This window comes from Ambystoma mexicanum, chromosome 9, assembly GCF_040938575.1.
Source record: "Ambystoma mexicanum isolate Mex_15411 chromosome 9, UKY_AmexF1_1, whole genome shotgun sequence".
In the NCBI taxonomy this organism is placed as follows: Eukaryota; Metazoa; Chordata; class Amphibia; order Caudata; family Ambystomatidae; genus Ambystoma; species Ambystoma mexicanum.
Genome location: NC_090931.1, coordinates 236,037,471 through 236,049,966, shown reverse-complemented (window position 1 = coordinate 236,049,966; position 12,496 = coordinate 236,037,471). Strand labels below are relative to the sequence as shown.

Genomic DNA, 12,496 nt, shown 5'->3' with positions numbered 1-12,496 from the left:
GGCAATCATACTGACACTGAAGGCCTTTCTGCCCTCTGTACGGGGAGCAAATGTCCTGATAATGATGGACAACAGTGTCTGTTTGCTACCTCCAAAAAAGAGGTGGTCCAGGGTCACTACCACTGTGCATAAGACAATGCAGCTCTGGTTCTGGGCAATCCAGGGAGGAATCTCCTTAGCAGCAGTTTACCTGGCTGGAGAGAACACAGTGGTCGACAATCTGAGCAGGGAGAGCAGTCTCCCACAAGTGGGAGCTAGCTCAGGAATTCCTTCAAGAGCTCTTCACCCTTTGGGTTTCCCCTCAAGTAGATCTGTTCGCAATCAATGTCAACGAAAAGTGCAAACTGTTTGATCCAGGGAATTTCCCCTGGAATTTCCCCCAAGAGGATCTCTAGGGGACGCATTTGTAGTGGACTGTGATTTTCCACTCGTATGAGTTTCCTCCAGTCCCCGTCCTTCCTAATGTGATCAAGAGGATGAGAAACTTTGGTAAGTCCATGATCCTAATTACTCCGGTTTGCACCAGGAGGACGTAGTACCCAACACATCTTCCACAAAGAGGACCTTCTCTCACAAGAGGGGAGGGGGTGGTCAGGTTCTCCGTCCAGAGGTCAAGGCACTCAACCTTCACGCATGGTTTGAGAGGTTGCGATGTACGGTTTGGGACCTCCTGGATGACGTAATGTAGATTTTGCTTTCGCCCATAAGGCCAGCGTGATCCTTGTACCGCTGCCATTGGAATACATTTTGCAGCTGGTGCAGAGAAAATGTGGACCCTTTTCAGTGTAATACACCTGTGATGTTCTTCTTTTTTTTTTTTTTTTGTTCTATTTGGCAAATCTGGGGCTCCAGATTGGAAACATCAAAGGATACTAGGCAATTTCGATCTGCAAGAGCACGTCGGAAGAGGTGTCCTATTTCAAGCTGTTGGTCATACAATTTCTAAAAGGGTTCACTAACTTGTTCCCTACTTCTCAATTTCAAGTTCCAATTTGGGATCTGAATCTTGTACTAAAATGTATTGTGTGCTCCTTTTTGAGCTGCTCCATTTGTGTCCATTGAGAATATTCACTTTTAAGACCATCTTATTAGTCGCATTAACATCAGCCCACAGGCTTTCTCGTAAACCACCATTTACAAACTTCTATAAGGACAAGGTCGTTCTTAAAGTCAACCCAACTTTTCTTCCGAAAATTGTATCCGATTTCCACCTATATCATTTTTTCTGATGTTTGTTAATTTGCTTAGAATCACATGCTGCGCATAGGTCCGACATCCAGTGGTCTCTGCGGAGTATTGCATTTTGTTTTTCGTAGTCGAAAAGGGGACGTCGACAAGGCGTGTCTGAAACACTATCCCTATAGTGACGTGCGTTGTACCCACAATCCCTCACGCGTCGAGGTCCCTCAGATTGTTTTTTTCCGCCCAGCTACTGGTCGCCTTTACGCGGAGCTCCTCGAGAGACATTGCAGATTTCATCTCCTCGACCTTTGGTCGTTTTCTTATTAATATATAATACATAGATCCCTCCCTCAACGCAGTTGTGAAGCTGTTTCTCCGCCGAGCAAGATCTTCGACGGAGGGGACGAGCGGAGGAGATCCTTCGGCGTTGCCGAACACGTGGCCTGGCCTCGCAGGCCAAATACAGTAGGGAGAGTGGGGTCGTGGGACATCTCGGTTTCCTTTCTGAGAATGCCTTTCCCTTTCCCCTTCCTTTCCCTTGGGGTCGTTATCACGATTTACTGCCTCAGCTATGGAGAGGACACCCTTTAGGTTTTGCCCGTGTTGCAAGGGCAAGTTCACTTGGAAGGACAAGCATTCACGGTGTAACCGCTGCTTGCCCCTCGATCACAAGGAGGGAGGGTTGCACGGTTTGTCGGCTTCTTAAGCCAAAGACTCTAAAAGACCGTAGGGTCAAGAGGTGGGCGGCCTACGCTATGTCGAAGGCCGATTCCTCACCCGCCGCTGCTACCACCGACAGTGACGAGGAACGTGATAACACGACCTCCGCTACGGAAGTCGTAGACCCCTCTAAAGAGCGCTCGCGCTCTTCGTCGTCTGTCCCCGGCCCGACGGGCTCGGCTCACGCCCTGCTTATGGGGATGAACACCCCGGCGACACTGACGCACACGATACCACACATAAGCACACAACCCACGGCTCTTCTTCGTCGAAGACGAAGAAAGCATCAGCGCCCAAGGAGACGCAGGCTCCACCGGCGGCCTCCTCGGACCGTTCAGGTTCGAAGCCCCTCTCGCAGCCGTGACCAGCGACTGGGCTTTCGGCAAATAAGGGTGCCGCCCCCAAACCATCGGCCGGCGCGCACCAGCAGAGAGCGCACGCCGCCGTAGAACGATCGACACCCGTAACGTCGAAACCACAGCCCTCCTCTGACAAACTAGTCGCAGAGAGCTTGGCGAGGATCGTTGTAGCCGACGCCCAGAAGCGTACGCCGAAAGACACGTCGAGCGCTACGCAAAGGTTGAAAGACACGCCGAAAAGGCCCGAAGAAAGACAGGGACTAACCCCTTCAGTCGGGGGGACCCCCAGCACACCGGAAGGCTTTTCTGAAGGCGACGGGACACTTTCCTCGACGTTATGGGAGAGGTCGAGCCGTTTTCAGGCGGAAGACACTAATTTTCCCCCGCTAGACCGCTCAGGGGTACCCCATGAGACCATGGAAAGGCTCCATCTCTGCATGGAGAGAATGGAGAGGTTTATGAAGACCCAGAACCCTCCCACTCCCAAGAGAACAAGAGAAGGGCCTCAGGAGGACCCCAGGGCTAAATATCCGAGACTATTCAACCCCTCCCAGCAGGACACAGCCTCAGATTTCCATAATGTGTATGACCTCACTGGTGAGGAACAATACTTGGAGGAGGAGGATGAATTTGTGGACGATGAAGAGGGACAGAACCAGGAGGAAGGTCTGGAAGACAGCCCAGACATGGTAGGAGAAGGCTTCGGAGAAAATCCAGAAGAAGGGCCTTCACATCCCTGGTAATCCATCAGTATATTCGGACACTGATGTCCTGAACCTAAATCCTCCTGACAATTCACCTGTTAGGAACACGTCTCCCATAGACGATCAGCCCACATTCAATGCCCTGTTGCGCAGAGCAGCAGCACATTTCGAACTGGACACTGGGGAGATAACTCCTGAAATAGACTTCGTGGAAAGAGTAATTAAGGAGAAACCCCCGGTCAGCCAGACCATTCCCCTCCTCGCTTCAGTGAAGAGAAGAATCATCCCTTTGCTATCCACGCCCGCACAAATCAGAGGAGTTAATCCAAGAATTGAAAAACTTTTCACTCCTTCACCCTCAGATCCGCTGTACATCAGGGGACATTCTATTCCTGACTCCCTTGTAGTAACTAATACAAGGAAGAGGGCAGGGGTGCCGCTGTCCACCAGCAAGGCACCACCTGACAAGGAGGGCAAGAGATTATATGCCCTTGGAAAGAGAATCACATCCTCGGCTGCCTTTTCTGCAAGAATTGCGAACAATAATTCCTTGCTAGCTACACGGACGCGCAGTGGGCGAAACTGCGCAAAGACGCCGAAGAAGTGCCGGAACCGCTACGGACACGCCTGCTATCAACTATTGGCGAAGGAACCCAGGTCAACCAGAGCATTGTGAAGAACTCTCTGGATGCTGCAGAGACAGCGGGACGTTCCCTGGTTCAGGGAATACTCCTAAAACGCCATGTATGGCTGCGTAACTCAGGATTCAAACTGGAGACACAGGCGTCTTTAATAAATAAACTTATTGAAGACTCAAACCTCTTCGGGAAAGCGGTGGATGAGGCTCTGGAGATGGCTAAAAAAGAGTTCGATACTATCAAAACTCTTGACCAGATCTCTAAGCCCACTACCAGACGCGGCTATGGCAACAAACGCTTTTTTCGTGGCCAGCGCCAACAACAGAATCAGCAGCAACAGTACCCTGCCACCAATTACCAGACCAATAGTGGGCAGTACAGCCAAAGAGGCCAGCGCCGTGGCAAAGGGAGAGGTCGGGGGTCCACCCCCAGAGGCTCCCAAGCCCCCAACAACACCAAGTGACGCGAAGATTCGCGTCCCCTCCCATGCAACACCGGTCGGGGGCCGGCTAACATCCTTTCTTCCAGCATGGGAGGGAATAACGTCAGACCGCTGGGTACTTTCCACCGTAGCCCACGGATACTGCATCGAATTCAATGTTTCCCCAACATACAGACCCCCGAGGGGACGACGCATGACACCAGAACACCTTGCCATCCTTCTCCAAGAAGTAGAACAACTGCTGGAAAAAAGAGCCATAAAGGTCGTGCCTCTATCTCAGGTAACGGAAGGTATTTATTCAGTGTACTTCCTTGTACCCAAAAAGGATCTAACCATGCGCCCTGTATTAGATCTGCGCCCAGCGAACAAGTTTGTCAAACCCCAGAAGTTTCGTATGGTGACCTTACAGGAAGTGATCAACCTGCTATCACAAGGAGATTACATGACAACACTAGACATGAAAAATGCATACTTTCATATTTTAATGTTGCCAGCGCACAGAAAATAACCTCAGGTTCATGATAGAGGGCAAACACTACCAGTTCAGAGTGCTACCCTTCGGCATAGCATCTGCACCAAGGGTATTCACGAAGGTAGTGCCAGCGGCCCACCTGCGCAGGTTGTCCATCCCAGTTTACCCTTACCTCGACGACTGGCTCATAACAGGGGATTCTTACGAAACATGCTTCTCCAATACCCAAAAGACTGTAGACCTTTTGTTCCAGCTGGGCTTCTCCATCAACGAAAAGAAGTCCATCCTAGACCCCAGCCAGATCAAACAATTCCTAGGGGCTCTAATTCAAACAAAGGACGGCCTTGTCTTCCCCTACAACGAGAGGGTCCAAAACATGCTGTTTCAGATCCCTTAATGTGTGGCCGGTCGAGAGGTGACGGTACGCAAAGCAATGCGCTTGCTAGGAATGATGGCGTTGTGTATTTATTTGGTACCTCATGCGCGCCTGCGCATGCGACCAAAGCAAGAGTGGCTCAACAGCCAGTGGTGTCAGGCCAGCGGACTATGGGACGATCTAGTGGTGGTCTCGCAGGCCTTGGTTCTCTCGCTACGGTGGTGGACAAAGGAAAACCTGGTAAGAGGGAGACCCTTTGCCACACCCGCGGCGGAAGCCACTCTAACCACAGACGCATCCCTCACAGGATGGGGGGCTCACCTATCCCATCAGACTGCTCACGGAGTGTGGACTCCGAACGTAGCATCCAAACACATAAATCTACTGGAGCTACTAGCTGTGTTCAAGGCGCTAAAAGCCTTCCAGGAACACCTACAAGGCAAAACAGTGATGGTCCTTACAGAAAGCACCACAGCCATCTACTACATCAACAAGCAGGGGGGCGCCCACTCTCCAGGACTGTCCAAACTGGCCCAAAATATATGGAAGTGGGCTCTCAAACAAAACATGTTCCTACTGTCACAACATGTACCAGGGGAACTCAATCTGCTGGCAGACAACTCAGCAGAGATTTCCCCCTGCCCGAAGAGTACGAATGGCGACTGCACGAAGACATCGTCTTCGACGTCTTCACGCAATGGGGATTCCCAGAAATAGACCTGTTTGCAACCCTGGAGAACTCACAATGCCAAAGTTACGCCTCCAGGTACCCCCAGAACCAATCCAAGGGGAACGGTCTGTCGATTCAATGGTCAGGGAAATTTGTTTACGCTTTCCCCCGACTCCCCTTCTCAACAAGGTGGTGCACAAGATGCACCAGGATCAAGTGACCATGATACTGGTGGCCCCAATGTTGGCCCGACAGCCATGGTTCGCTCACTTGATGGAGATGTCTCTATCTCCCCCAGTGAAACTCCCCTGCCCGTACAACATGCTGTCACAAGACAAGGGCAGGACTCTGCATCCATGCCCCCAGAACATGAACTTAGCAGCCTGGCTCCTGAGATCATAGAATTTGGACATCTACAACTCCTGTAACAGTTCACAAAGATAAGGTGGTTCTACGCACACACCCAAGGTTTGCACCGAAATTAATCTCGAAATTCCATGTAAACCAGTCAACTACCAACGTTCTTTCAAAACCCTTCCAACTTGGGAGAAAAAAGTCTGCATACACTGGATGTGCACAGAGCGGTCATGTTCTACATGGAAAGAACCAGACCACTGAGGAAGACTAAACAGTTCTTCGTCTCGGTGGCAGCAGGAAGAGAAGGGGATGCAGTTTCAAAGTCCACTATTTCCAGATGGATTGTTCAATGCATCACTCTCTGCTATACTCTTGCTAAGAGAGAACTGCCCTTTAAGCCAAGAGCACACTCTACTCGAGGCACGGGGGCGTCCATAGCATTCATTGTAAATGTTCCCCTTGAGTCCATCTGCAAAGCGGCTACCTGGAGTTCTGTGCACACCTTTACAAAACACTACTGTCTAGAAGCACACTCGAGATCTGACTCCCAGGTGGGACAGGCAGTATTAAGACCTCTTTTTTCTCTACTGTTCCTTCTCATAACCCACCGCCAACTCCGGGTACTGCTCGCTAGTCTATGCACAGCATGTGATTCTAAGCAGATTAACAAACATCAGAAGACAATGCATTACTTACCGTAAAAGCATTTCTGATGGTTGTATCTGCTTAGATTCACATGCGCCCACCCTTCCTCCCCGCTCGGATGGAAGGAACATAGACTTCCTTTTTATATTTCTCTTTTCTGTACTCACTCACGTCTAGAAGGCTCCCTCAGGGCAGAAAAATACAAACAGAGGGACCTCGACGCGTGAGGGATTGTGGGTACAACGCACGTCACTATAGGGATAGTGTTTCAGACACGCCTTGTCGACGTCCCCTTTTCGACTACGAAAAACAAAATGCAATACTCCGCAGTGACCACTGGATGTCGGACCTATGCACAGCATGTGAATCTAGGCAGATACAACCATCCGAAATGCTTTTACGGTAAGTAATGCATTGTCATCCGCCTCCATGCCCTAGCAAGGATGAGGAAAAGCTTACATAGATTAGATCCAAGAAAGCACTTCGCTTTTACATTTCAAAGATGGCTAAAATACGTCAAGATGACCAATTTATTTTAGGGTATACTGGTCACATGTTTGGACTAGCAGTCAAAAAACAAACATTGTCCATATGGATAATATTGAGCATTACAGAATGCTACCGATTGGCTGAGAAAGATACCCCCCAGATGGCCAGAGGGACCATTCCAAGAGGGCATGGCAACATCTGCTTTGCAAAGAGGGGTGCTGATAAATGATTATTTGTGCAGCAGCCACGTGGTCTACTCTTTACACACTTTCACAAAATTACTGCCTGGATTCTTCTTCAGGCCAGGAAGGAGGATTTATAAAGGCCGTCTGTCCATGACGAATCTTAAAAACAAATCTGAAAGTTCGTAATCCCTCCTCCAAAACTCACACAGCTTTGGCAGTCTATCTAAAGATGAGGAATACGTGGGAGGACACAATCCATTTGAAGAACAAGTTACTTACCCAATGTTAAGTTCTTTCGGTTGGATGTGCCTCCCACTTATTCCTCAATGCCCCTCCCAATCTGTCCCACTTTAGAATTTCCTTGCATTACACCTTATGCTCTTTCAAGGTCATATACTGCCTTGGACTCTCTGATGCTGGTAATCCTGTAAGAAGGTGTTAAAATAAAACTGAATCGAAGGGGTGCTTGGAGAACGTTACCTGGGGTAAGTAACTTGTTCTTGCTATTCCAGGAAGATGGTTATTATTGTTTATCTTGTGAGAGTAACATTGCCAATGGTGATTAGTATTGATGGAGGTAAGGTTCGTTCATCCTCTTGCCACTGGCATTATTGTTGATATCCTGCCTACTCATTATTATTATTGCAAAGCTCTTTCCTGCTTATCAATATTGCTTATTGTGCTTGATCATATCCCTATTGCTCCCTGAGGGCTCTTCTTGCCTAATCATGTATGAAATCCTGACTGCATCAGAAAATATTTTTGTCTGCCTCTTTATCACCACGGACAGCTATTAAGGACAAAGTCCACGTTGTTAAAGATGTTAATGGGCGTTACAGAATTTGTTACCTAAAAACAAATCTGTTCCAGAAGTAGTCAGAGCTAGACCTGTGGTCATTGGTTTAAAATCACCATTAAAATGTGTAGCTTTAAGGGCACGCCACATTGTTACTCCCGCTTGCGAAATTGTATAATGTACTAGCTAATTAAATGTCTTCCCTGCATATATTTGTAAGAGCTAGGTTTTATTTATTGAAAAATTGAATCTACTTTGAAGCACACTGAATATTTATTTACTTCAGGGTATGACTCCAATAGCGTCATTAAGTAATGATAAGGACAACTGTTTGGTCACTGAAGTGTGCAGTTCATATGTCCACATTTTTATTTGTACATTTTTTTTTTAACAAGCTTTATTTTGAGCACCAACCAGTAACATTCATATTTGTAATACAACACAAGGCTTGTTTCTGGTGCCAATATGTTCTCCCACCCCCTACCCTCCCCCACCTGCTGCCCAACTCCTGCAAACTTAACAATGGTGGTACATTCAGGTCTCCGGTCTTAATTCAACCAATATGCCAGTCATTACATTCTCAGGTTCAGGTTACGTCTATTGCGTGGCATTCCAGAGTGTCCCCTCCAGTGTCCACGTTCATCCCCTAATGAGTTCACAGCACCAAAACATTTCTGAAAATGGTTGGTTTGTGAAATTGATTCTCTTTCAGCAATGAATTCATGAAAAGGAAGCCATACCTTCACAAAGTTCTGGTATTTACTCATTGCTAACGCGCACACTTCTCCATAGCCATAATGCCCCACAGTCTGACCCACCACATTGCCCTATTCCGATTTATAATTATGTGCCAGCGAGATCCGCGCTGCCTCCAACATGTGCGTGATCAGAGTTGCTCTTGCCCCAGTTGCCCCATATAAGCCCTCTGCTACTGCCCCCAGCAGGATCACCTTTAGGACACATTGGCCTAGAAATTAATTCCAAAAACTTTTGGCCTTTGTCATGTCCACATGTCCCATGCCTTCACTCCCTCGGGATGTCTGGATTCACCTTATGTAGTCTCAGTGGCATCATATAACATCTCATGTATATCTTATATGCTGATTATGGAGCATCTAGAGCTTTTCTGGACCCTCCCCCAGATTTGCCCCCATTCTACTTCCGAGATAGGCATGCCCAGATCCTGTTCCCAACTTCTCGTATACGGCAATTTTGTCCTCCACTACGGCCCTATCCAGTAGCTGATAGTCTTGCGATACCTTTCCTTGGGACCCTCTCCTTTATTGTAAGTTCTAGACCCACCAGGGTTCTGTTGGCCTCCTCTCTATACTCTTTGGATGTGATCCAATGTCTAATTTGCACATAGTGGAACATTTCACCCTACGGAAGGGAGAATTTCGTTTTGCACGCCTCAAACTGCATAGGAGCACTGTCCTGAAAAATCTTTTAGTGTTAGGGTGGTGCCCCTCTCCCAGTTTGCCCAAAACCCTGGGGCTGTTCCCAGAGAGAACTCACTATTATGACTCAATGGGGTATAGGGACCCTTCCCAGGGCTTAGCTCTCTTGCCTGCAGCGCTTTGTCCCAGTAGCGAAGAGTGATTCTTGTGGATGCTAGCATGCGTCCCCCGGCTTCTCTTGCCTTAGCCTTTAAAAACCCTACATACCCCAGTGGAATGCTCGTAGCCTGTTCCAGCTCTCGCCCCCTCTCTCGGATGCCTGTGAGGACCAGTGCTGCATAGGTGCTGCCGTGAGGTAACTGGACATCTCGGGGACCCTTAGCACCCCCCATTCCCGGGCCTCTGAATAGGATTCCCTTGCTCACCCAGGGCATTCTGGGAGTCTGATAGGTGTGGAGGATAGCACTAGAATTAATTATGTCAGTAATGTGTGCTATTCAGTCTGCATATTGCTCTTCAGTTAAGTTGAAACTTGTAGAAAAAAAGAAAAGAACAAAAAAAAAGAGGATGAGGTGCTCTGGTTCCCAGTCATGTTTACCTGCAGCTCAGTTTGTCTTGTCCAAACGTTTTCTTGTCTCAAACAATCAGGGAGGCTGTTTTCCTTTTCAGGTGTTGCTTGTTAGTTTCCATTAAAGTCTCAAAGGATTCTGGTAGTTGTAGTAGCACAATCTTTTCACTTCCGGTGACCAGGAACCAACTACCCTCCAAAGCACAAATCTGGAAAACCATAATAACGGCTCTCCTTGGTAAGGCATGGTGACCACGGTGCTGCTGCCTCTTAAGCCTGGGACTTTAGTAACACTTTGTAGAAATAAGAGGATGAGGCGCGCACTCTGGTTGAAACTTGTGTAACTTTCCAATACTAAAAGAAGTTGGTACAGTATTGATCACTCCATCTCAAATTGATAACTTGTCTTTTCTCCCTTTTTTAGATGAACAACGTTTTGTGGCAGCAGACTCCATATACAGGTGTGTCTGGGTTCCAGGTTTCACCACAATCCAACGTGAGCTCTCCTTCACCACAGCAGTATAATTATTACAATCAAAATGCAGCCCCGCAAATGCAGCCCAACCGTGATGCTTCATCTTCCCAGTGGAAGAACCGGCATACCGCACAAAGTCCCCAATCCTATCTGCCTGATAACCGCCATTACAGCAGGGAACAGCGTTATGGCGACCACAGTCCAGACCAGCGTTATGGAGATTCTGCAAGTGAAAATCAATATCGGAGAGGCAGAGAAGACTATGGTTATGAAGACCGCAGTCCGGAGAGCTGGAGCAAAGATTATGAGCCCAGAAAGGAGAACCATCGAGACAACAAATATCGCCATTCTAGGCATTAACAGTGGAACTGGAAGAGCCTTATCCAACATGTTTCAACTGAAACTTGCTCAGCCAGTAAAGACTATATATTGAGTGGCAGTAAGAAGATCTTTGATACACTTTTAAATTAAGAAAATATAATTTTTATGAAAGATTTTAAGCAACCGAACAATATATTGCATACTAAGTAAACCAGCAGTTTTCGCCTCTGGTTTTGAAAGCTATTGTGCTAGAGGTTGAAAAAAGTAGTTTCGTAAAGGAAATGCTATACATCGTCACAAAAAAGTAATTGCAAAATTATTCGATATTTTTTAAGCTGTAAATGAAAATTTCCTTATTTTCTACACATTTTAATTTGCACAAGTTCCACGTGTTTGCAGGAGGGAACTTTTTACCAGTTGCTTCAAGATACATGTGAAAAAAAAAACCCAATACTGCCATCAGTTATTAACAGGTGTTCTAGTATGTTTGAGTTTGCTAATGTGGAATTTCTTCTACATATTTAATATAAAATTTCACCCATTAAGAGGTGATGATATAAACGTCAGAAAAATATAGCTTGTGGATATGCACACCTTTTAAAATCTTAATAGGATGGTGTTTTATAGTGACATTGGAATATAGTATTGTCCACTTCAACGGCCTGCATTTATTTCCAGTCTCTAATAATCACAATGCTGCAATAGCTAGACCATCTTAATGAGTCACTCATGTCAATGTTGTCTAGATTCCCAATTGCCCTCTTTTCCCTTGCCTTAGGGTTTGGGGTGAGGTGACTTGTAAGGTATGTGCATGCCCTGTAACCTTCAGTGGATTGTTTATTTAATCCAAGACAACAATTTTGCCTTCCGCACACAGTCGGTTATTAGAATGCTAATTATTTTAAACAATAGATGCACTCCTAATGCTGTGTGTTCATCAGTTTTATGTACTCGTGGTATTTCCAGTCTTGAGAAACAGGTTTTGGGAATTGCACACCAAAAGGAAAACGTATGTACACTAGTATTTTAAAGGAGTATTGGCGATGAGAACTATTCTGCATACATTCCTGCATTTGCTTGAAAGTTACTGCAATGATTACAATATGATGTTATCTGATGATCTTATGAGAATCGGGGGACATGTAGTATTTCTTGGTTTTCAGGGTAACCAATCTGTTGTATCTTTATTTTGGAGGGAAGAGAGGCAGTCGACTTGATGTTAGGCAAAAAAAAGTTTTAGAAAATCATGTTTTTTTTTAACGGAAGTGCGAAAAAAGTCTTAAGTATTGTACCTAGGGGTGGAACTGAAAACTCTGTTCGTGAAGTTGGTCATAAATGTATGCAGTCTTGTGAGAAGCGTTATTTCTAAAATGTATATACTCAGCGGGAATGCTCTTTTGTTTTTATACATTTGGAGTTTACTTTTAAATGCACCCGTTTAGAAAAAAGTTTTATTTCAACTGGAGAGATAAAATCTAATCCAAGGAAACTGTGTTGTTTGGTTTTCTAATCCTTTAATGTCTCTTCAGGCTCCATATTCAGTCCGGCTTGATTTACGGTACATAGTGAAGCCCTTTTCAAACTGCATTGTGAAATATTTGCACTATAATAACATACCCTTTGTTTCAGGTCGGATTGTGCCTCCGAGGATACTGTTTGGTGCTGCTGTTCACCTCCATACAAACTGTTTGGTGCTGCTG

At 46.5% G+C, this 12,496-nt stretch overlaps 1 protein-coding gene across 1 annotated transcript in view; it reads left to right on the top strand.

Annotated features, from left to right (window-relative positions):
- RBM7 (RNA binding motif protein 7) overlaps window positions 1-12,285 on the top strand; it is a 248,578-nt gene extending 236,293 nt beyond the window's left edge. Inside the window, exon 5 of the mRNA XM_069614528.1 lies at window positions 10,425-12,285. Within this exon, the coding sequence (XP_069470629.1) occupies window positions 10,425-10,835 (411 nt within the window). The 3' untranslated portion in view covers window positions 10,836-12,285. The remainder of the gene's footprint in view (window positions 1-10,424) is intronic.
- Window positions 12,286-12,496: the final 211 nt, after the last annotated feature.